Consider the following 25420-nt stretch of genomic DNA (forward strand, 5'->3'; position numbering starts at 1 on the left):
CGTGACATTTAACACAGACATCATTCGCTTCAAGTTTGTACATCACAAGCAGTTGTCTGAGAAGAGCGGTTTAAGAATAAGAAAAAAAAGCCAAACCTACTGAGACGTTTTAGCTGGAGACTGAAACAAAGAAGGATCACAGATCAACCTGGAAGCAACTTATCTCACTCTTGTGCAAGATGCCACTCATCAGTTCCTATCTCAGAGCAATGTACAGCTGAAAAGAGAGCAATTTCCAGCCATCCATATAAATGATGCATCAGAAGGCAGTTACCTCGGGCAGCTTTCTGAGAAGTGTCTGCTTAGGAGAGGGAGGGGCAACAGCCACTGCAACCAAACCAGAAAGACTGCCTGAACAATGAACTTCGTGTTAATGGGGCGTCCCGTAGGTAGTCCTTAGAAAGGACGAGAGAACAGGGGGTGGAGGTGATGTTTGAATAAAGAGGCTCTGGGATTTTAGGAATTTGGTCAGTACAGCAATACTCTGCTTCAAAGTACAATCGGCTGTTTAAGATGGTGGTAAATCAGAATACAATTCCCCTTCTTTTTGCTCGAAATAACAACTAGAACTGAAGATTAGAGAAATCAATAGTGTTGTTGGTGTCAATGTGATATTGACTGGGAAATCTGTGATACCATACTTACAAATCAGAAAACTGGAACAGAAATGCACTTTTTTCTTCTTTTGGAAAGATTACACATGCAGTCTTGTCTGACCAAGAAACTTTTTGTAAGTTCAGAAGCAGGTTTTGTGTGCTTCCTACGCAGGGCAAATACAGATCTTGGAAAAAACAACAAACCAGGCTGTTCTTACCAGAAGACATCTGGAAGAAAGCGCTATGAAATCCCAGGAAAAGCAGCATCATACAGTTCAAATGTAGAATGCATACTGTCCACAAATCTTTTCCTCTCTCAGTGCTAGCAGCAGTGCAGGATAAACACATGTGAATACTAAATGGAAACTTTACCTTTGGATTTAACATTTTTCTGTCCAGATCTCAATTGTTTCTTTTTCCTCAGTCATGTAGCTTCCAATTTTCCACATACTCAGAAAATGCTTGCAGAATGACACTATGCTAATGGTGGAGGTTATAGATGAGGTACATGGAAAGCTGGTATCTCTTCATGACAAAATAGAACATGCTATGCTAAATGTTTTGCTACCTCCTAGTAGGAGATTTGAAAGAAAAATGAGTAGGTGAAACAAGGTATCTTAAAAACATTAAATGATATCTGAAAACATTTTCAAACATTTTTAAGACTAGCTTGCAGAAGTAAATACTTAATTTAAATGATTTTTGCACAGAATATTCAGACAAGAGTTTTCTTGGGGATGAATACCTCTAATTTTAGGTACAAAAAGATGAAAAAAAAATCAGAACATTAAACTAATAAAATGTGGAACAGAATTGATGAATCCTTTGGCACTTAGAATACTTCACTATGCTTGCCAGCTTTTTCAACATTATTGACTTGCCGGTCTTACAAGTAAAACATAGCTGCTCTACAGCTCCAGAATTCACTGCTGTCTCATCCCCTGCTGCCCACTCAATTGCACAACAAAGGGCATTGTTTTTCCGAGCCTCAGGCTCTCCTCCCTACTCACACAGGTAGAGATGCAAACTTGTCCTGCCACTCCATCGCAAGGAGTGAAAAAGGACTTCTATAATGTGAAGCTGATGAAAGTATTCCTGAGCTTCAGTTGGATCAACTGTATTCAGTTTCCACCCTGAGCTTTTGTCCCGTGGTCTCCTGCCCTTCCATGTCCTTCCAAATTGCGAATGAAGTAAAATAAGCAATAAAAAAGTCAAAGGCAGAAGTCTCCTACTCGGATGCCAATACAAGAGCTAGCCTGAATTATTACTAAACTGATGCATGTTGAGAGAACTGCAGCACTCTGTTTGGTTGCTACATACATAGCACACATCACAGCAGTGCCATGTTAGGATGTCAAAGGATGTTTTAGGGAGGGAAGGGGAAAGGGGGGCACAGGTTTAAGCTACGTTTACTTTATGAGCATATTCCACATGCAGAAACATCTGCTATCAGCTTTACTTCTAAACATAACTGTTGATGTTTCCAAGGAAGGGCACTGTTTGCCATGAATTTCAAGAGAAGTTGCGGTGACACACAAATTACGTACACAAAATTGAGTTGATAATCTGAATTAGGATTTGGAGGTTATTTTGAAATTCCAAGTATGATCCTCAAAATGTTTTTGCTGGTGCAATTTGTTGCTGTCAACAAATTTTTTGAGAAGTCAACTGCTCCTGTGCCTGAGGAGAAGCACACTTCAAGGTAGCTGTTTCCAGCCTCAACAGCCCATGTAGACTCATGGAAGCATGGATTTCAGCATTAGCAGCAGCCCTCCCTGCAGCACAGCCATAGTCATAAAACAGTGGCACTGTGCAGAAACTGCACACCTTTCACAGGACTGGAGATGGTACTGCCTGATCCAGATTTCACTTCTACTAAGGATTTTGAATGAATAGTGTTACATGAAAGTTGTTTCCAATCTAAACGAGTTATATTCATGTTGTAAATAGCTAGTCCAAAAGCCCTGTATATAATCTATGAAGGGTGCTCCAAAAGTAATACCTCCTATTTTATTATGTTGCCCTGTGACGTCGAAGATGGATGATGGTGATGTGGCCTTTTCACCAATATTCCATTCCTTTTTGCTGCCACGTGACATCGGGCTGCAGAGGGACAGTCTGACCAATTGGTGTCTGACACGGAAGTGCAGATGAAGCAAAGGTGCGTCACTGAATTCCTCTGTGTGGAAAAAATTACACCCACCAGTATGCGTTGACACTTGCTGAATGTTGATGGAGACCCAAGAGCGGACGTAAGCACAGTAAGGCAGCAGGTGATGCGTTTCAGCAGTGGTGATGGCCATGTGAAAGACAAGCCACGTTCTGGATGTCCATGAACAGCTGTTACACCATGAAATGAAGAGCCTCTCAATCAGCTTATAAGTGCAAATCAGTGGATTATTATCAGAGAATGGTGTACAGAGCTGAATATTGGCTTCAGTGCTCTGGGAACGGTGACGGCAATGTTCAAATACTGCAAGATTTGCACCAGATAGGTCTCACAAAGGCTCACACAGGAACAGAAAGGACATTTGTATGCAAGTTTCTCAGGACCTATTGAACCAATACAAGGCTGAAGGTGACAGCTTTCCAGAGCACATCATTACCAGTGACAAGACATGGTATCACCACTATGAGCAGGAGTCAAAACAACCCATGAATTCCCCATGGAAGAATAGTTCCAGATACAGACCTCAGAGGGTGTGTACTTTCTTTTAGGATACAAGTGTGCACTCTCTTTTAGGATACAAAAGGGGTGGTCCTCCTGGATTTCCTGGAATCTGAAGAAACTATAAACTCTGACCACTGTAAGCAGGAAAGCGCAACCTTGCATAGTATGGTCATAAAAGAAGACAACAGCAGGCCCCATAACCAGCTTGAAGACCACAGAGCACACTGCCAATCTTGGCTGGACCATCCTACCATACCTCCCTTATAGTCTGGATTTGGTGCCTTCTGACTTCTACCCGTTCAGGCCAAGGAAAGGAGGACTGCATGGCAGACAGCAGTTACGCCGTCATGGCAGCTGTGAAACAGCAGGTCATCTCTGCTGGTGCAGATTTTTATGAGCATGGCATACAGGCTCTTGTTCACTGCTAGCAAAAACACACAGCTAACGGTGGTATGTTGAAAAATAGCATTTTGTAACTGAGAATTTGCTCTGTGAAATAGTGTTACCTGGTCTTTGTACTTCAATACAGCAAATATAAGAACCTTCAATATAGCAAAGAGTGAGAATACGCCATTTCTTCTTTTTTTTTTTTAATACTAGAAGGTACTCTTGCAATGTCAAGTTTTTATCCCTGAATCAAACTGCACTGAAATAGCCTACTGCATTTCAGAAATAAAGTGCTTGAACTCACCCAGAGATGTCAGCTCCTTGCAGCCCACTATACAGCTGTAATTTTGCAAAGGAAATTTCAAACTAAACCGCAGCTAGTTGAAAACTACTGCTTACATTGAACATTTCTCAGAAGTGTCTTTTTATTTCTGTTTTTTTCATTGCCAATTCAAATCTTATTTGAATCCATTGGAATGCAGTTAAATATTAAAAAAATATCTGGGTTTGCCTAAGGTTAACACTTGCTGACTCCTCGAGCACACTGATGCAAGTTAATTCCCTCACAGGTCAGTTGCTGAAACTGTATCTTCTGAATACAGTGTCAGTAGAGTTACCCAGATGAAAGGCAATTCAATTAACGTGCTCAACTTTTCAGGAAAGCAAATTAAAAGCACTCAAAATAAAAATTCCATCTGCACAGCTGTAGAAGGAGTAAAGTATGATGTCTGATGAACAGCTGGAAAGACGAGTCTTCATCTAGCATATCTATGCTTGTAGCAAAGATCTAACTCACATTCAAACTTATGATCTATTTCTTCTCACTAATAAGCTCTGATTTGAATTCGAACCAAGCAGAAAGACACCACTGAATATACAAACATGGAGAACTACAGAAACTTTTAGGATGGAAAGTATCTCTGGAGATGATTAATCCCATCCTTTACTCAAAGTAGGGCTAACTACAGCAGGTTGCTTATGGTTGCATCCAGCTGGGTTTTCAGTATCTTGCAGCACAACTTCTCTGGGCAGCCTATTCCATTGCTTGACTACTGCCATAGTGTTTGGGATTCTTTTTCCTTTCTTTTCCCAGAAAAGTCTGCCTGACTCCAAACCTTCTAATCTCTAAATTAAGAAGTACCAGATCTCAACTTTTCCTCATTTTCAGATGCCCTAAAAGCCCTTCTGTGGCCCATCATAGAGCCACTCCAGGATGCTCAACTAATACTTAATGAAAGTAATTTTTAAATGTTTTTTCGCTCCTCTTCTCCTTTTGAGATCTGTTCAAGAAGCTCCGAAGACAACACAGTCGTTCCGGTGTAAATTAAAGATATAAATTACTGGACCTTTGTGTGACATTCATCCACTTATCCTGGATGCCAGAGCAGTGTCACTTACAAGCATTAAGCTCCATCTCAACAGGCAACTTTTGTCAGGTAGATGAAAATTTGAGATTGTTCTCAGAAAAAGATTCAAGTGATCAGTTTAAATTTAAGAGCAATACCCACAACATAATATTGCTAGCATTATGCTACAACTACACAAAATTATTTCCATCTCTTAGCTATGTCACTGAAACTGCACTTTAAGACTTCTATCATCTTGCTAATTCATACACAAAAACATAAATTTATTAGTTAGAGAAAAAAAAAAAATCACTCCTGTCTACCAGTGATGTCATTCCCTTTCCAGTAAGTATAGTTTTGGAGAATAGAGGGATTGTAAGGCACTTGGGAAAGCTCTAATTAGAAATCAGGTCAACTGTAACATAACCACAGCTTCCACTTGCACCTAAAATAAGACAGCAAACAAAAGGCTAGAATAAATCCAATACAACATCTCTCCTATACTCACTATAACAACACGTACTATTGTCTAACTAAATAAGTAATTCACAAGAGCAGAAATGGAACTCCCGCTCTTTAAATGTTATTCCTGCACTCACTTCTTTCTGGAACTTTCTGAAAGTTTCTACTTTTCTACTTCAATAAGCTTTGTATCTCTTGGTACCACAGTAAGTTGGGCAGTCTGAATAGAAAGAAATAGCAGCAATTACTTTGAGAAGTTCGGCTCGCTTCCATGATGGAAAGAATGTGCATGCTCAGCACTAGAACTTCCCCAAGCTCATCTTGGCTACCTCAGAAAGATTTTCTCACTGTTGCAGAGGCAGTCAACTCAGTCAGTAGCTGCTCTGAAAGGTAAGGAAGACCTTCAACTTGAGACAAATCCCAACCTTTCTGCAACAAGTATACAGCTGATGAAAGAGACAACAGAATTCCTGTTCATGAGGTGACACCCGACTGGGCGCACTGGGAGCGGGGGCTGTTGATGAAAGGTTTGTGCGGTGGATTTCCTAGAGATAATCCTGCTTGTTCCAAAAGGTACGTCAGGGAAAACATTTAGTTGTGATACCAACGTGATATTACCACTGTATAGCCGAAGGAAAGAATACAGAATACAGCCATTACTGCAATACACGTTTAGGGCCAAGCTCTGCTCTTCTGCTACCGGCTTTCGGTCTGAAGTCATTGGAAACACCATTTTCTCCATGTGTTTTGCAAATAGAAATCTGTCATTTTTTCCTCCCATCAAGCTTTTTTCCTTAAACTGCTAAGTACTGGGATCTTAAATTGTCTATCCTTAAAAAACCATTTTGTTTACCGTTTCAGTTCCTTTAATACGGCACACTTTAGTGAATTAAGGCTAGTATTTCAAAGACAACCACTCTACCATTTGCACAACAAGAGAGAGGTCCTGGTTCTAGCATATTTCAAATTATTTCTCCAAAGAAGAAATATATGAATGTTTAATGTACAAATTTTCACTTTAAAAATAAAAAGTGGAATTTACTACCTGAGCACTAAGCTTCCAGAATGATTCTCTTTCACAACAAATTCTGATTTACCTTCTAAAATTGCAAAGCATATCTCTATGCTTTTAAATTTAAGGCAAGTCAACATCCTGATTTTTTTTTTCCAGCCACTGTCCACTGTTAAATACCCGCATTTAAAGAACCAAAAGGGCGAGCATCAAACAAGCAACCAATGCTCTGAGCACATTTAGACAAGAGTGCTTCACACCATTTACTACCATGGTAAGGCCCTTTTAAATAAACGCGTGACTCACTGTTTGTTTTCTTCACCAGGAGGTGGAGTCTTGCCATGCCCCTCCATTACAAAATCCTCATGTTCCATCTGCAAAGGCAAGCATTGCAGGTCAGAATTGGTGGAGCAAAACGCACATCACCTAAAGTGGCTCTTGTCCATATGCAACAACTTAAGGCAGCCACTTTATCAGAGCAACTGGTCCAGAACAGACCACGTAGTTTCTTAGCAACACACGTTCATCTCCATCCCCATTGCTATGGCATCATTTGCTTGCACAACTCTCAGAAAATCTTGCAAGGGAAGAAGAACGATTTAATGGCTACAGCAGAAGACTTATCAGGCATTTTACAGACACCCTTCATTATTCTGAGTAAGGAGGGCTTCTGTTGCTTCTCGTGTATAACGTAAGAATTAAAAAAAAGCAAAACAAACAAACCCACATTTGTTTAAACACGATCCCTCAACAAAGTTTGCTTTTTCTTGTAAAAAAAACCTAATTAACTACAGATAGAAACTGCTGTAAAAACAGACTACTTGTTGTAAAAATACATTTTTATACAAAAAAGACTTTCACTGCACATATCTAGCTTAGTTAGCAGGGTAAAAACAGAGGCCTGAAGGAACCTCAAATAAATGCTGTTCCAATGACAACATAAGGTAGGCATTTCCTTTGGCTCACATGATAAAAGATTCCAAGGGCACTAAGGAAGTTTTCTGTTTAATTGTTTGCTCTTTAAATACAATTTTAGCCCACATTTTCAGTAATTTCTTCATCGAGAAAGACGAATTGCACTGTATTTGTTCGTTAATTATGCACGCTTCATTTAATTACTTCATTCAGCCAGAAGCTCTTGCAAAGATAGCAGAATATTCTTCTCTTTCTACAGAAATTTGATGCATGCACTTAGTATTTTATAGAAACATCCAGGCATGGTTAGCAGTGCTCTACTTTATATGAAGTCAGCAAGCAGCCACAGTGCAGTGTTCAACAAGCTGTACGGAAATAAAGCAAATAAATCCTGATCACACACGAATCCATGAGCCACTACGTTACACTAGGAATGGAAAGGAAAGGAGGGCACTATTCTGTCTGTAAAGATAACATAATTTAGTTACTCCTTTAAGGATAAAAACATCAACAAACAAACACACACACACACACACACACACACACACACACACAAACCCACAAATCAACCAACAGCCACTACCCTACCCTTTCCCTAGTGCCCCTTCCCTAAGAAGAGACAACTTCTACTCATTTCTGTCTTGATCACGTTGACAAGTGAACAATGCTGACAAAAAACCCATTATCTGCACAGTATCATCTAACAAGGATAACAGAAATTACATTTTTCCCCTGCACAAACACAGTCCTAAACCAACTGAACTGAGAACAATATGCTAGTAACAACATCCAGAAGACAGCCGATCAAGTAAGCATAAGGTAGTTTCACATTTGTAAACACTTTTCTATGCAACCCGGAGTCAAAACAGTAATTTTGTTTTAAAGCATAGCTTGAAAGCAAAAAAGAAACGTGCAAACAACTTGCAAACAATTTAGTGAACAACTTGCACTTTTATGCACGTATTCCCACCACAACAAACACATTCAAATCCGGCTGTACCTCAGCCTACTCTTGCTTCTCAAGAATTCTAACATCTGCTCTCAAACTGTCATGTGAAAGGTATTCCATCAGTTGAACTGTTGCAAATTTAAAAGTAAAAAAGGTGGGATAACAGATTTGTGCACACCAAAACAGGATGGTTCTGCAGGGTAAAGTGGTTGGTAAGTTACTCTTATACAACCTGAAATCAGGAGGTATTCTCACATGAATTACTCTGTTTAGCATATTCTATGTTCAGCTGAGTTGATTAACGCCTCTTGGTGTGAAATGAGTACAGTTCACATGAACGGTAAGCAAGGGAATGGTTTGTGGGCAGTGCCAGGAGGAAGGATGAAATGTAATGTTTGGGAGTAAAAGAGAATGAGATACGCAACGTCTAACGCCAAACTGAGAAGGCTCCCACACAAAATAGAAATTCAGTTGAACCAAGCTGTAGAAAAGAAGAATTTGTAAAAATTCAGGCATAAAAATAGAAAGCCTTTAAAACCAACAGAAATTTAGAATGGGATGTGAACTTATTAGATCATAAAGAAGAAATCTGAATGAGAACTCAAACATTAGATCACCATCAAAACAAGGCAATTGCCAAAGTATTGCCAATAAAACTGCTGCTTTACTACAAATGTAAAGTAAATTATGCTGCTAGCAGAGCTATTTGAGAACATTTTTATCTAGCACGCATATCTATCAAAATTACCATTTCAAAGAGAAGAGCAGGCAAATAATTAAGAACTACAAATCACCTGGGCTACAGACAACATTCTTGTAGGTCCAGATCCAACCTGTTTTAAAGCAATTGAAAAAAAAAAAAAAACAAAAAAACCCAAATCTACTTTGAATGTGAATCAGTAGCTTTACTTCAGGCTAGGTAGAATTATCTGAAATAATCTGCATTATTAAAAAAAAAGGCTAGCGCTAGGCTTCCTAAAGAAAGGCAATGGCAAAGTCTTACAAAAACTTCACCAAGAAAATCACAGAGCAAGAAAGTAGTCATGAACATAGAAATTGTTGAATGCATGAAATAAAGATTAATTGGTAGCTAACAAAAAAAAGCTAACAATGAAACGCCTCAGGACACTAGAAGAGGACATGGGAACTTTGAGAAATTGAATACCAGGGAACTGGAAAACTGATAGAATGGATGACTGTTAAAAACACAGTTGGGTGGTCAGAAGAGCACAGTTGGAGATAGGCTATCTAGAGGCTGGCAAAAGGTGGGATGCTGCAGAGGTTTGTCCTAGGAATGATCTTTACATCTTTACCAGTGACTTGAAGGGCCAATGTGGTCAACTCTGAGGTGGTCAGGCTCAGTCAACATGGCTCAGGGGCAGGGCTGCCATTCAGAGGGGCAGCCTGGAGAAACAGAGCAACAGGAGCAGTAAATTCAGACAGGACAGCTGCAAACAGCACACCTGAGAGACCCTGGCAAGGACAACAGCTGAAGAATGACAGGCTAGGAAGCAGCTCTGTGGAAAAGGTCTTGGCAGGCAGCAAACACATCATTAGCCAGCAGCGTGCCCAGGCTGGAAAGGCCAACCGTACCCCAGGCTGTATTAATACAAGCCTTGCCAGTAGATGAGGGAATTGATTATTCCCTCTACTCAGCGCTCAACAGACCATATCTGAACAATGCACCAACTTTGGGGCCCCAGAAGAAAACATTCCCACAAAGTGGGCTGGCTGGCTTTTACAGTAGAGATCGCTGAGATGCTTGGTCCTGCAGCACCTGTCCTGCAAGGAAAGACTGAGGGCTCTGAGCTTGTTCAGCTTGGAGATGGTTTTGGGGTGCCTACCTACAAGGAGGTCAGCAAGGAGCCAGGCTCACCACAGTGGGGAATGGTGGGTGAAACAAGGAGCGCAGGTTCAAACAACTCTAAGAACAAGAGCTCCAGACAAAGTAATGTCTGAGTCAGAGGAAAGATTGTACGTGAATAAAGCCCAGATCTGCATTAACGCAAAGCAACGTATGACCAATGCAGACACAGTTTGACAGTGTTGTAATAAACAGCACTTCTTCACTCCCATTTAAACAAAACATTCTCACAGAAGCAACATAAAAGGATATAGTCATTTGTAACCTATAGTAATTAATAAGCAATTTGTTGTTGTACAAACATAACTTGCAACACTGAATTTTTGAAGTCCTTGTTGACTGTACATTTTTACCTATCCATATAAATATGAAGATTTATTTGTGTACTGGAGGATGACAAAACATAAACAGTCCAAGCTCTTCTGTTTCTGACAAGATCATCTTTGTACAGTGAAAGAAAGGGACAGGGCTCTGAGAAATGTGATTTAGTGAAAAGTGTCCCTGCCCACAGCAAGGCTGTAGAACTAGATAATCTCTAAAGGTTCCTTTCAACGAAAACCATTCTGTGATTCTATGCATCAGGCTATTCCATAGGTCTGATCCAGCTTAGCCTCTTTTCATGGAACCTGACTGCTTCTTGAACCTGCTTCACCAAGAGCAAGTCGGGCCTGATAAACTGGGTGGCCTTTTATGATGGAGTTAAAGGCCAGGTTGGATGGGGCCCTGGGCAGCCTGGGCTAGTATTGAATAGGGAGGTTGGTGGCCCTGCATGTGGCAGGGGGTTGGAGATTCATGATCCTTGAGGTCCCTTCCAACCCTGGCCATTCTGTGATTCTGTAAAGCATCTGCAGATAAAAGAGCAATGACTTCATCTACCTGGACTTGTGCAAAGCATTTGACACCGTCTTGCGTGACATCCTGGTCACCAAATTGGAGAAAAATAGATTTGATGGATGGACCATTTTCTGGATAAAGAATTGGCTGGATGCTCATGCTCAGAGAGTTGTGGTCAACAGCTCAGTGTCCAAGAGAAGCCCGTAGATGAGAGGTGTTCCTCAGGGAACAGTGCTGGAACCAGTGTTATTTAACCTTTGTAGACAACATGGACAGTGGGACCCTCAGCAAGTCTGCAGCCAACACCAGGCTGTGGTGCAGTTGACACACTGAAGGGAAGGGATGCTATCCAGAGGGATACGAACAGGCTTGAGAGGTGGGCCCACGCCAACCTCATGAAGTTCAGCAAGGCCAAGTGCAAGGTCCTGCCCCTGGGTTGGGGTAATCCCAAGCACAGTTACAGGTTGGGCAGAGAACGTCTTGAGAGCAGCCCTGAGGAAAAGGATTTGGGAGTGCTAGTTGATGAAAGAATCAACATGAGCTGGACATGTGCACTTGTAGCCCAGAAGGCTAACTGTATCTTGGGTTGCACCAAGAGAAGTGTGACCAGCAGGGAGAGGGAGGTGACTGCCCCTCTACTCTTTTCTCATGTTCCCCACCTGGAGTACTCCGTCCTTCTTGAGTTGGGGGCTTCAGAACTGGACATGGAGCTATTGGAGTGGGTGCAGAGGAGGGCCACAAAGATGATCAGAGGGTTGGAGCACCTCCCCTAAGAGGACAGGCTGAGAGGGCTGGGGCACTTCAGCCTGGATAAGAGAAGGCTCTGGGGGGAACTCATCACAGCCTTTCAGTACCTGACTAGGGCCTACAGGAAAGCTGGGGAGGTACTTTTATAAGGACAGGTAGCAACAGGATGGGGGGAAATGGCTTTAAACCGGAAGAGGGCAGATTTAGACTAGGTATTAGAACAAAATTCTTTACTCTTAGACACTAGAACAGGTTGCCCAGCGAGGTTGTGGATGCCCCCTCCCTGCAATCATTTAAGGCCAGGCTGGATGGGGCTTTCAGCAACGTGGTCTAGAGAGGTGTCCCTGTCCATAGCAGGGGTTGGAACTGGACGACCTTAAAGGACCCTTCTAACCCAAACCATTCTATGACTCTTGTGTGCCTGCATATAGTAATATCATTTCACAATCAGTGATCTGTACTTTTTTACTTTCAAACTGGAATTACTGAGGTGAGGGGCACTGGGCTTTTTGTCAGAAAAAGCTATGCAGTTTATTTGGTGTCCTAAGAAGTCTAGAATAAGCTTATAAAATATGGAATAATCCATACCCAGCTTTGCTTGACATTGGAACATCAAAAGTATTTTACTGGGTAGTCTACCTTAATTTAGAGCGATGCCTCTGAAAACAAAATTAATGAACAAACCACCCAAGGAAAATTCCATGGATGTTATCTGTATTTTTTAAAATTCATTCTTATGGCCTTACTAATTGATTCATTGGAGTTTTTGAACTTTTGAAATCAAACAAGTACATAAAAATAAAATATTTAGGACTTATATTCCCACTGACAGTGCAGAAAGGATAAGGGCATAATGTTTAAAGTTTTGATTAAGTGGCTACCAGAGGATGAACTGAACAGAGGAACAGCAGTCAAAAGCAAAAAAGTGGAAAAATTATTCTTTTTCTCCTCCAGACACGGTTCTCTACAAAATGCTTATGGACGTTCTTCCCCCAAACAGTCTCTCAACCTCTCTTCATCCTCTTATCACAGTATCATGTCCAGCACTCTTCTGTTCTTTTTAAGGAAGCAAGAGCCCAAGTTCCCTACTGTTTCAGCTACATAATGTGTGCAGTTAACTGGGTCTGTAAACAAAGGCATCATTTAAGCCTCGATATAAACAGTCAAAAAACAGTTTTCCTGAATACACAGAAATAGACTGGAAGGTGGAGGTAAGAGAACGCTATTTTACCGATTGCCTTTCTGCCAAAGGAAGAAAAGCTGGAATGGCCAAAGGTCTGAGGCACTTTAGTTTCCTGAAAGGACTGCAGGGGGAGCCACGGGTTCCAAGAATCAAAGAAAGCGCACTCTGCACCTGATTCTCCTGGCAAGAGATGGTGAAGGCTTCAACATTCTGGCAGCTGGAAGCAGGAGCCAGAAATAGACCCTTAAACAGCAGAGGAGGGAAGTTGATAGAAAACCTGCTTTTATTAAAAGAGGAACTGCAAGTTGTCAAATTCTGTATTCTATTATTTTAATCTTTCTTTCCAAGCATCTGAACATTCAATTTTCTATAAAAGCTTATATATTGAGTGATCTAAATACAAAAAGACAGTTTTATATACACTTCCAAAGATATTCACAATTAGACACTTCAATACTTGGTTTCTAAAGAATGAGGTATACCAAAAGTGTCTTAGACATAACAAATCAGTACTACTTTTTCCTCTCCAGAAGTCCAACAGCTGTTACCACTGTTTTATAATACTCTTTCTAAAAATACTTTCAATGAAACCCTAATGGATGTGATTAGGAAGTGTACCTAGTCTGGAGTTCCTAGATAAAGTCCTGTTTGACATATTTTGAAGGATTAGGAAATTTCCATGGCAAAACCCTCATCTGTCCTGAACACCGATGTCAGAAACTGCACGTCCCTAACAGAATTCAACATCTCCATTAAATATCCCAGCCCTACAAAATTGAACTGCAAATAAGAGAAACCAAATACTTTCTCAGGCATAGGACAAACCCTTGTAAGAAATCCTACACTTCATTTTAAGCAGTGTTTGGGCTTTTTTCCCCCCTGCACCAGTCACAGAAACGCACTAATGCAGCTTCACCAGAGAGTTACTATCACTACCTTTTCCCATTCAGCAGATCCTTTTTTTTTCCCCTCTTAATTTTACCTTTTAAATAACAACAAGACAGTAACCAGCTGCCTGAGCGAACATGAGACGAAGTCTCAAAACAGTTTTCATTTATTAGCATCTCCAACGCATGAACCGAAAGCCTTATCTAGCTTGTCACTACACTTCCTTCACTGAGGAACAGTCAAGGTCAAAACCTGCTGCCTGCAGACTGCAGCGATTTACTTCCCATGCTTAAACTTAATTTAGCACAGCCTGTTGCAGGTCCAGCTTAAGACTGATAGATTTGGTGTTTCACCACGACTACTGCTTTAAGAGCAGTACACCTTCCTACCCCTCAGTAGCAACAGAGCTACAGTAAACATGCCATCAGCATTTCTTTTGTCTCGCTAATACTTGCTTTTATTAGAATTTCACAACCTAATCGTTACAATCCAAGCAATTAGTCACCAGTCACTTGTTAGCAGTTGTGGAAACTATAAATGCCAAGCTGCTAGAAGGACTTGTCGGAAATATCAGACAGTTTGAGGTCTAACAGAAATGTAATCACTACCACAGCTGAAAGGAGAGCTGAGTCACCGTTCTGCCTGACTTAATGTAAGCATTTTAGAAAAATTGAACTAAGGGTCAATTTTACTTGTTAGCAACAGATAAAATTGTTTAATTAAACTTTAACGTCCTTAAATAAAACCAGTGCAACTTAGCTGCAAACACCTGAATGATTTTCTTAGGAATAAGTTTCCGTTCAGCGAGCTGGTATGTCAAAATGTGCGTGGAGTAGCACAGATTAGTTAGCACAAATTAGTGCCAGTGTGCACTTTTGAGATTCTACCTTTATTTCAGTACACAGATTAAAATATACAAAAAAAGTTTAAATAGCCATTTCTAAATTTAAAGGGAAAAAAATTTATAACCCAAAGTCCTTACCTTTCTTTTTTCTAAAGTGAGAAAATAAAGTGTGTTCCTCAACTATGCACAGGAAAATCCTGGAGACAAGATACACAGAGAAGTTATCTGAATTTTTGGACCATTTCAGGTTTTTGCTGTATCGCACAGCATTGCAATGCTGCTGAATTTTCACTTGAACCTATTTCTGCCTTTTCTTCCCCTCAGGAAAGCACAGCCTCAACACACAACAAAAGAGCAGCACAAGATGCGACCCAGCTCCCAGCCTACTCACTATTTCTTCAGGTTTCACATCAGCATCCAGATTGTGCATTTCAATGTTATTACCATTATGCAGTCTTAACTGGTTTTCCTGTCAGTAAAAAGAGAAGTGAAAGCTTACTGATGTAACCCTGCTGATAAATCACAATCACGTTCAGTATCTCCTCACTAATCATTGACTGCTCTTCTGAATACGAACACACTTATAACTCACACGATTCCTATTTGAAACCATTAATCTGCTCTCTGTTTGCCATATGCAGCCCAATGGTAGCTCGATTCCTGACTCAACACTAGCTGTAAGTGCCAACATAGTGCCATACACCACACGTGCATCACCGTAACAGAGCAAGGGGACAGATGACAAATGACAGCTCAGTTAAACATTCAGAGTTTGCGTAACTCACAACACGCCATTTGTGTTTCACTTAACCACTGCTGCATGTTGCTTCACAACTCTAGCAGGCATCTTCTACCACCAACTCAAACTCATCATCTGCACTTGCAGAAATAAACCACGTCCCATCTTCTCTGCTAAATTCTGAGATGCTCATGCTATCTAATATTCTATGAAATTTGCAGCAGCTTAACATGAACTCCCTGCTAAGCTTGAAACAAATAGATGTATGAATGTTAATGACAGGAGTCACACACTGGAAATGCTAAGAAGGTCTGGACTCCAGCCACATTTCTCTTTTCTACGGTATAGATAGAAAAGATTAAAAAATATATTTTTTATTTATGTCTTAGCTGTAAAATATTTCAAATGCAACAACTCAACAATATATACAATAATTTATCTCAATCTTGGTCTGGAAGCACTCTGAGATACTCAGCTGTTTGCAGCACAAAACTTTTTCTAGTAACACCTTCAACCACCAAAGAGGTTTCTTCAAGTCACTGAAGTTAAGGCATGACGAGGTATCTGAAAAGCCATTTGAAATCTTCAACTTTGAAGCTAAGACAGTTTTGAATAGTAGTTCAGCAAATTCAAGCTCAAAATATATGAAGTATTCAGAACCCAAGTGCTCTGCATATCCTGCCAAAGCTGATAATAGAACCCATCCTTCTGTTAGCTGTTCTGTACGTATATAGAAGGGATCTCAGCAGGATCTGGATTAAATAAGAAATGAGCAACTTGTATTTAAATTATTTTCTGTACTATTCTTTTGGTAAATGCCATCAGCATTTCACAAGGCATGAATTCCAGCTAGCAGGCACAACTCTGAGGAAAAAAAAGAAAAAAAAAAAGAAAAGAGCAACAGAAAAAACTGTTATGTTTCCCAAATATTTAGGGGGAAAATCTGACTTGAAAGCCCTTGACCATTAGTTCTAGCAGCGACTTGTATGCTTCCCAATGGCTATCTGGCCAATTCAGTTGACAGTTTATGGTACAGACACAACTGAACATGTTATAGCAGTTCAAACTGACATCTGTAAGTGGCCAACATTGTAACAGACACATTGTTAACCACCCTGACAGAGAAGGAAGAAAGCAAGTTAAATGCTCCCTTCCCCTTAGATTTGGAAAGCTTGGTGCTGCGTTGCTACAGAAGAGCAAGTGGCACAAACAATGAAGATTTTTCACTGGATTGAGAAAGCAGATGATAATTATATTACTGAAAACTAAATTACACTTCTGCACTATGCACTGAATCACCTTCACTGGGCCATAAATATTCTTTGTTAGGACTGGCTGAAATGACATAAGCCAGGCAAAGAAGTGCTGAAATTATTTGTCCCTAAGAGATCTGATCTGACATGACAGAACTCATTTTCTTTCTGTGCTTACAAGAGACAAATTACTGTGTGGACTATAAATACAGGAACTACTGTTGGCCCAGAAAGTCCCTGACCAACAAATAGCCCGAGGCTGCAAGCCTTCAGCAAGTATGCATTAACCCCCCTTTTAGCCTCTTACTTAGGCATCCGCTTTTGACCACTGTCAAGGGCAAACAAAAAAGCTGCAGTTATCAGAATGCACATCCAAGTTCACTTCAGCTACAACAGAGACACTGACAGTGCTGATGGCTGACTTCTATATTGTTTTCCAAATTTCTCAGGCTTATTAGAATCTGTGAGATATCCAACAGACAGCCAAGCCACTGCAGCATCTGCACATCCCTGGGGGCATGCGAGCCATTCTTTTGTACATCACAAGCTTGTTCTCAAACAAAAACTCAAACATCAATAGAGTAAGTTATTTCTCCAGCAATCACAAACCAAAGCTGTGTACCTGGGGAAACCTATCAATGTGAATTCAGAGCACTTCCACAATATTTCTTAGCAACCTCATTCCACACAGGCTAACTGCATCTGCAGACAGCTATCACATTCTCCTTTCTTCACAGTAACTTCTCCATAATGTACATCTTGTCTACTAACCAAATGCCTGAGTGAACTGACTTAAAACAAGTGGCAGGAAATGTTGATGTGGTTTTAATGTTGCTTTTACCCTCAGGGAAACTGACATTGCAAAATGTCTTTTCCAGAGTTCACTTGTCCTTAGCTGTCCGCACGCTCTCCAATCTACCATAATGATGAAGATCATCACTACTATTTTTAGTGGTAGGAAGTCTTCTTCACAAACATCATCTCCATTTCTTCCACGTGGAATGAGAGGAGGGGAGAAAAAGGTTTGAGGAACTGAAACAAATTCATTCCCTCCTAGATCACTGAGTGAAAATGCAATTGTCCTGTTAGAATCATGCAAGTGTATGAAGTCAATGAGATCACTCCCTATTACACTTTTAAATGATCCAACCCAACTGATCAGACTACAGATGATATGAACACAAGCCTAAGAGAAGCTTTTACTGTCCGTGGCTCAAGTTCTCCCCCAGACATTGTCTTCTGGAAAACCAAGGGAGAGATGTAAGATTAAGAATATTTATCAATGCTTTCCCCATCAGCAAGATTTTAAGTAGCTGATGATATAGAGCTCTAACATATCACATTGACACAGACTACAACCTGTTCCAAAACCTGTGAAATGCCAGCGCTGAATGGAAAGAGATCAAAGAGCACCTTCTGAAAAGGTGGTGGAAATGTCTCAAATTGTGAACCAATACAGCACTGGCTTGAAAAGAGATGCTTCCTAAGCAAACTTATACAGCAATGCCCCTGTCTCTGACCAAAAAAATTATAAAGGGGCTATACAATGTCAGTTCCAAAATGCAGAACCATCTTTTAAATATTATTTGCTTCGTTTGGTGGTTTGTTTTTTTTTCCTCTTTTACACCATCTTATCATTTGCTGTATTCAGTTGAAGCTGAGACGCTACCAGCCAGGAAAACATTACTGAAGAAAGTATTTATAAAAAATAACCTTAGAAAGAATGGAAAAGCTAAGTCTAAACTGAATTTTGAGACTGACGTATTTTTTCCCCCTCTAGAAACCAGACGCACACCTGTTCACTGGAATGATTCCATTCTATTATATGTTCTCCACATGGACTGTACATATGAAAAGGCTGAATCAAAGGACAGTCTGACAGCAGTCCTTCCTTAAAGTCCATTTGGTAGATGACGGTATTTCCCAAGGGGAAAAAAAAATACATGGTTTTATTAACTTTCTTTTTCAGTGTCGTATGAGCACTTCGGAGTGTACAGAGGACAGGAAATGGAGAGAGTCATCTTCCAGTTTTGTAATCCATGTTTTAAAGATTTCAGCGTTCACTGTGCGTACGGAGGTTTCACAACACAATCAAACCGGCAAAGTCTCGTCCTTCATGCTCAGTGAATTTCTGTATGACTATCCAAAAATCTAAGCTACCAATGGCATTCCATAACAGTGGCTCACACAGCCCTGTCTCTTTAATTACTTGTCCTCTGTCACAAATTCTTCGATTACTTTACCTTTGAAAGCTCTGTTTCACAAGGCCAGTGGACCCCGATAACATACAGGAATTTACAGCTCTTTGCTACAATGCCTGGAAATTTGGAACATCAGTTATAAACTGACAAATGGCATTCTTCCTGCTGTAGGAAGGTTCAGATAAGTAGAGCTTTTGTATTTAGGCCATTCATTTTTGTTGGCCACGTGGTAAAGAGAAAAAATGAAAATAAAATGCTTCCCTTAATGGATTCTGTTAATTTGTCCTTAAAAGATGAGAATTCTGATGTAACATTTTTACATTTTAAGCATGCGTCATTAAAAGCAAGGACAACTTTATTAACGTAAGATTTAAACCAACTGCACTCTTTGCTGAGGGACGGATAGGATTTTACTTCTGATTTTTTGTTAAAAAGTTCTCTGTGTGTTCAGAGCTGAACTTATGCTTAGAGGGAAGCATAAGGTGCCTGCTGGGCACAACAGCTCTCTGCTTCCAAGAGACTTTTCAGGGCATTTTATACAAAGACTCCTACATCTCACATTCCAAACGTACCCTTATACATCAGGGAACAAATGCTGGAGGCTCTATGACCTCCTAGCAGAGTTAAAAAACTGATAATGTGTTCCAAACATATGGTGAATTATTTATAAAAAGCAAAAAAAAATAGGACTCTTCTGGACCCAAAGGAGAGCTAACGGCAACCTAAGTTGAAAGCCTTGAAAACTCTGACTTGTCAGGTGCTTACAAGGTTGAAAGTTCAGCTCTTCACAGAATGGCCAGGGTCGGAAGGGACCTCAAGGATCATGAATCTCCAACCCCCCCGCCACAGACGGGGCCACCAACCTCCCCATTTAATACCATTAATACTCTTCGTAATAAGCCAAAATTGTCAAGTGCAGCAGGGATTCATAGTGCAAGAGAATCCATCAAGCCTGTAGGCACCAGAAGCCAATACTAGACTGGAAAACGGCTGCCTTTTAAAGAAAACAACGAGCCACTCCAACTCCAGTGACAAAGTAATTTGTTGGGTTCATCACTGTGTGGGGGCCTTCAGCCTGAATGTCTTAAGTTACCTAGCACCACCTGAACAGAAACCCATTTCTGTAGCACTAAGAGTGTCAAGGTTTTGGACTTACTGTTAACAAACTACCCAAATATGATTTTCTTCTTACTGTTGTTAACTGTAAATCCCAAACAACGACACCAGCCTAACTGCTGACAATCTCAATGCAGTTAACATCGACTACCAAAAACCGAGCACAGCTTACCCATAGAAAGAGTGAGTGAACCATTCCTTATTTTTAAGTCACAGGTATCTCCCAACTGGCAACACTCCCCTTCCAACAATGCTTCTAGTTTGTGTTTGTAAATATTAAAACATGTAATTTATCAAATCAAATACAAATGCTAATCTGGCAAGCTTAAGTTCCCTTGGTTTCAACAGCTAAAGTCTTTGAGTAAGCATTCTGTACTTTTTAACCTTTTCATTATCTCAGTGTAAATGCCTCCAGATAAAACAACCACAGCCATTACCAATAGCTCTGAAGTGATTTAAACAGAAGGAAAATGCTACTTCACAATTAGACAACAGGAGGCAAGAAAAATGAGAACAAGAAGGCAGCAACATAAGGAGAAGATTCTCACTAACAGATAAGAACAGGTGGGCAACTCAAAATGAAACAATGATTAACAGGTAACTTTCTCAGGACAGTTTGATGAGCAGCACTGAACAGTGAGACTGAACAACAGCACGAGTTCCAATTTTTGCATTGCTGGTTTTGAAACAGCCATATGTGAAACAGGCAGAAGCTGTTTTCCTCCTTTCTCTCCTACAACATGGAACCAAAATCACAATTCATAAGCATCTTTCTGTACACTATGCAAGTCATCATCCTTCTTCTCTGCAAGTTTATAGGGTTTTAGTGTCAATGATAAAAGATCATCAGGGCAGGAAGGAAGAAATATTACAACACTTGATATGAAAATTTTAATTGCATTTTTTGGGAAAGATGTTTGCAACTTAAGCTAAAATCTCTGCCAATATTGAAATAATTAAAAAAATATTCCAAATCAGGCATAAACTTTTAGCTTCCCCTTGCAATATTTTACAGTAAAGGAACAACTGAGAAACAAAGTACAAGTGTTGTCTGGGCAACAATCCTTAACAGATGGATAAAAACAGCTGAAAAGAAATGAGCCACAAAAAAGCAGCTCAGTGCTTGCTGATATTTTCAAAGTTTTGAGGCTGTTGATGGAAGAAGCTCAGTAATTGTATGTAGCAATTCAACTCACATAAAGCATAAGTAGAAAAAAAGAAATCGTAATCCAAGGAGCAGGAGAGGTCATTGGGTTTGAAGGAAGAATTTCTTAAAAAGAAGGAAGGGAAGAAAAACAAAAATGCTGAGAAGACAAAAAAGACATCCTCCACCCACTGAATTACTTCTATAAAGTGGAAGATACATCACTGCGTGGTATCCAGGCTGATCACGTAGATAAAGCAGATTCAATATTTGCTGCCTAATAAGGCTTCCACATCTGTCAAAAATAACTACCTTAAAAAAACAAAAAAACACAACAAACATTTTAAAAGGTTACTTTTGTGTGTGCTCCTTTCCCTCTTAGTGGAGTGATTATCATCTAATTATTGGAATCAAAAGCACGCTATTGACAGCTGCCTGCTGTCTTTACTCTGTTGATGTTATGCTAACAGAAAGTGTGCTTTCTGACAGCCTGGCAACAAGGAAGAAACTGAGATGTAACAATGGAGCCAGTTCAGATGAAAAGCCCTGGCAAGGAAGCTGCCAAGACAGTAAGGCTCCCTCAGTCCAGCCTACGGTGTTTTGTGGAGAGAGGGAAGCCCAGTCTTTGCTGGAAAGCAACCCTGGAAAGAATGAATGACAAAAATAAATAAGTAAATGAACAAATAAAGCACGGTCTATTCTTCTGTCCCAACCCTATGACAATGAGTGGCCACAAATGTTTAAAGCTATTTTAAGACTGGCACCATAAAAATGTTAATTCTTGCAGTACCCAAGTCTCCATATTCAGATGCTGATCATATCTCAGCGAAGGATAATTTTGGTATCATCTCTGAAACCCCTCAATTTTTCATTCAAGCCAACCTCTACCTACAATAGGAGAGAAATTCTGAACAGTGGAGAAATACCCACCAGACCCTTGAGCACTTAGCATTTTGAAAAGAAAAAAAAGCATGGAGCACAATCACAGCAAGACCATTTACTACTTAGTAGAAATTCTTCAAGCGTAGCTGATACCAAGGCATTCCAACACATAGGCCTGGGCCTTTTTCATATGGACATAAAGTGGCTTTTAGCTTTGACCTTACGTAAAAAAAAAAAACAACAGAAAAACCCACAATCACCTTCAGTAACAGAATATAAACAAAAACATAAAAACCAAGTTCAACTTTTTTTTTTTCCTCCATCTTTCCCAAGAACAGCTTCAGTTGGCTGCAGAGCAAAGAAATAATTTCATAAAAGAAACCTTGCATGCTTTACTTTCATAATTATTGTGGTGAAGCCAATAAAAGATGCTAGGAATGACCACACAAATGGTAATTTCTTCCTCCGTATCCCTTGCACAATCTCTTTTTGGCTTGACATGAATTATCCAGAACAAAGGCTACGGATGGTGCCTTAACATGATAAGATATAATCAAACTTATTGTCACTCAAGTACCTTGAACGTACTTAATCAGCAGCAAGTGAACTCCTAAGAACCCTAAGAGCTCTGGGTTCAATTTCTACAATGTTTTAGAGAAGAGCTTCAAAGGAGCAGCTAATATACCAAACATCCTTCTTGAATGCACACAGGAAATAAAACTCCAGAGGATGAAGATACAATTTACAGGCTGAAAAATCTTTTTCTATTGAAGGCCAGAGAACAGGTAAGTTGAGGGAATTACAGAGTGTAAGCTGGGGAGGAGTCCAAAAGGATCACAAGGATTTGAATGTGGGTATAAACACCTAGAAAAAAAACCTCACAGAAGATCCACTGATCTGAACAATAAGCATAGCAATAATTCTTTATCTGGGTTTTATTTACAGCATAATATTTTTTAATGGATAAAGGGGGAGAAATGAAAGAAACAAAGAAAATATGAATTAATAGGTAGTTACATTAATGTATTTGAGGAACAAAACTGTTCCTTCCAAAAAAAAAAAAAAAGTCATGTTGTCTGCTTTGCAGAGAAGAGAAGCAAACAGCCTTGATGCAAGAAGAACTGAACTACATTACTGAAGTCTTAAAAAAATATTTCTTAGGGAAAAAATCTCTATGAAAATGGCTCACTAGATCACGTGAATGCTTTTAAATGAAGTGCAAAACAATACAGTGAAATACACATTGTTTTTCCTAGGACAGACCCTGAGTCCTGAGACTATCATTTACAGTCAAAAGAAACACTGGGGCATGCACTCCAGTGTGTAGTCCTGTGTATCACAGGATGAGAAGGAAGCAGTCCTGAGAATGTTTTGCTTAACATACACTGATTCTGTGTAACACCTGCTATACAACAATATGCACTTAGGTATCTAAAGTCACTTTAAAAGGCTTTATTTGGAATTTAAGCTCTGTACTTTTTTTGAACACCTTACGTGGGATGAAGCTTATGATCTTCGCCATTCCAATTAAAATTAAAATCCATCCAAAATAAATCCATCAAAATAAAGCCTGCTTTTTACTGGAGAAAAAGAGTAAATTTCACAAAAGTGTTGCTTCAGTCTACTTCCTGCCACACAGACAAAAGAAAACAACCACAAAGCTCTTATAGGTATACATATATATACACACACACACCACACTCATATATAAAGCTTATAAAGCTCTTACATATATATACACACACCTAAGAGCTTTGTGTTTTTTTTCCATATATATATGTATATATATATACAGACATATGTACACACACATATATACATACATATGGCTTTATGTGTGTATATATCCATATACAAGCACACAGACACATACACACACACAGACTCTGCCTGATGAAAATTAAGCACTGATGACCATGCTGTTGAACACAGTAATTAATCACACCACGATGTTTTCTCTCGTCAGTATCCTCCACTGGTACTTGTAACCACATTTGTGTTAAGAGAAGCTTTCAACCGTCTGAGTGGGTGCAGGTGCATCCACAGACATGTTTTCATTCGTCAGTTCCAAATCTATTGAGTCTTCTTTCAAATCCATTTAAAATTTACACAGTTCCCTAAGTACGTATGGGACAACCGTCAAGTTATTTCTATAACAATTAGTTAGCTTCTAGCATGATGACTAGAGCTTAAACAATGTTTTGTTCTATTAGAGCATAAAAATATGAGAAGATGTCTCAGGAAGCTGCAGCCTGATAATGACGAATTTCAGGTCCTGCAACAATTCCCTTTTTCAGCTGCAACTGAAGTACATTACAGGAAAGCTACAAGCTAACAATGATTTGGATCTTCATGAACTTTAGAAGTCATATTTTAAAATGCATTAATTTCAAAGTTAATGCAAATTGGTTGAGAAAGGACTGTAGAATTCATTTACAAACCTACTGAAGAATATGCTAATGACCATAACATTATGTAAACCAAAGTCATTCGCGACTCAACACCTGCACCTTCAGGAAGTTGGTCCCAATAGCAAACAACAGGACACAACCAATGTTATATTCAACAGCAAACTTAACAACCTGGTCTCAACAATGCATGTCTAGTATCAGAGATACCTTTATAGGTAACAATCCATCCAGCCTCACAACATCAAAGCACATGCTGACACGCGCAAGGAAATGAAGCCATCAATCAGTCAGTAATATAAACACTGATACCTGCACTCACATGCCTAATTCTTCAAGTTAGTTAGCTGACAGGGTGTGTGTGTGGGACAGAAACCTTGACAAACCCCTCCAGTTCTAACAAACAGAACACAAGCAAAGTTAGTAGTTCTTTTCAAGAGTTCCCACATATCTTCCTGGCAGTAGCCTAATGTAGACACTTTCAATCCCTAGCAGTCAACCAAAAAAGCTCATGTTCCTAAAAGCTTTTAAAAATGTTATTTTTAATGCCTCCAGCATCATAAATATTATTTATTGCATGCAGTTATTTATTAAAAATATCACCAGTAGTCAGCATTCACTCCACATATTTCCCATTTCAGCCAAGCAAGTTCTTGATCCGCCAAAATACCGCACTGTTTACCTCACTGACCTTGGGGCTGCCTTCCTCCAGTATTTCTCCCTCATCAGTTTGCATGGGAACAGGATCTGTGCAAAGCTCTGCAGAAATGCAAAATACTGCCTAAAAGAGAAAAAGAAATATATATTTTTAAAAAGAATTATTTGCTGCCTTTAACAGCGGTACACGAGATTGCAGTGCACATGAATAGTAACTCCAGGCTATGATCTTCCGCTCACATTCTGCATATATTCCCTGAATTTCTGTTTTGTGCAAACAGTAAGGCATCTGCTGTTCAGGATAAAGATACAATTCTACTCA

General features: G+C 39.7%; 1 protein-coding gene across 9 annotated transcripts in view; it reads right to left on the minus strand.

Annotated features, from left to right (window-relative positions):
- The window catches only part of TNRC6B (trinucleotide repeat containing adaptor 6B), a 139041-nt gene that overhangs the window by 91650 nt on the left and 21971 nt on the right, over nucleotides 1–25420 (minus strand). For 5 of the 9 annotated variants that reach the window (XM_048933987.1, XM_048933985.1, XM_048933980.1 and 2 more), the window contains exon 3: nucleotides 25124–25222. In XM_048933987.1, the coding sequence (XP_048789944.1) occupies nucleotides 25124–25222 (99 nt within the window). Of the gene's footprint in view, nucleotides 1–6780; nucleotides 6849–15089; nucleotides 15168–25123; nucleotides 25223–25420 lie in introns of all 9 variants that reach the window. The other 4 variants (XM_048933982.1, XM_048933984.1, XM_048933983.1 and 1 more) reach the window with 4 other exon arrangements.

Source organism: Lagopus muta, chromosome 1, assembly GCF_023343835.1.
Source record: "Lagopus muta isolate bLagMut1 chromosome 1, bLagMut1 primary, whole genome shotgun sequence".
Lineage (NCBI taxonomy): Eukaryota > Metazoa > Chordata > Aves > Galliformes > Phasianidae > Lagopus > Lagopus muta.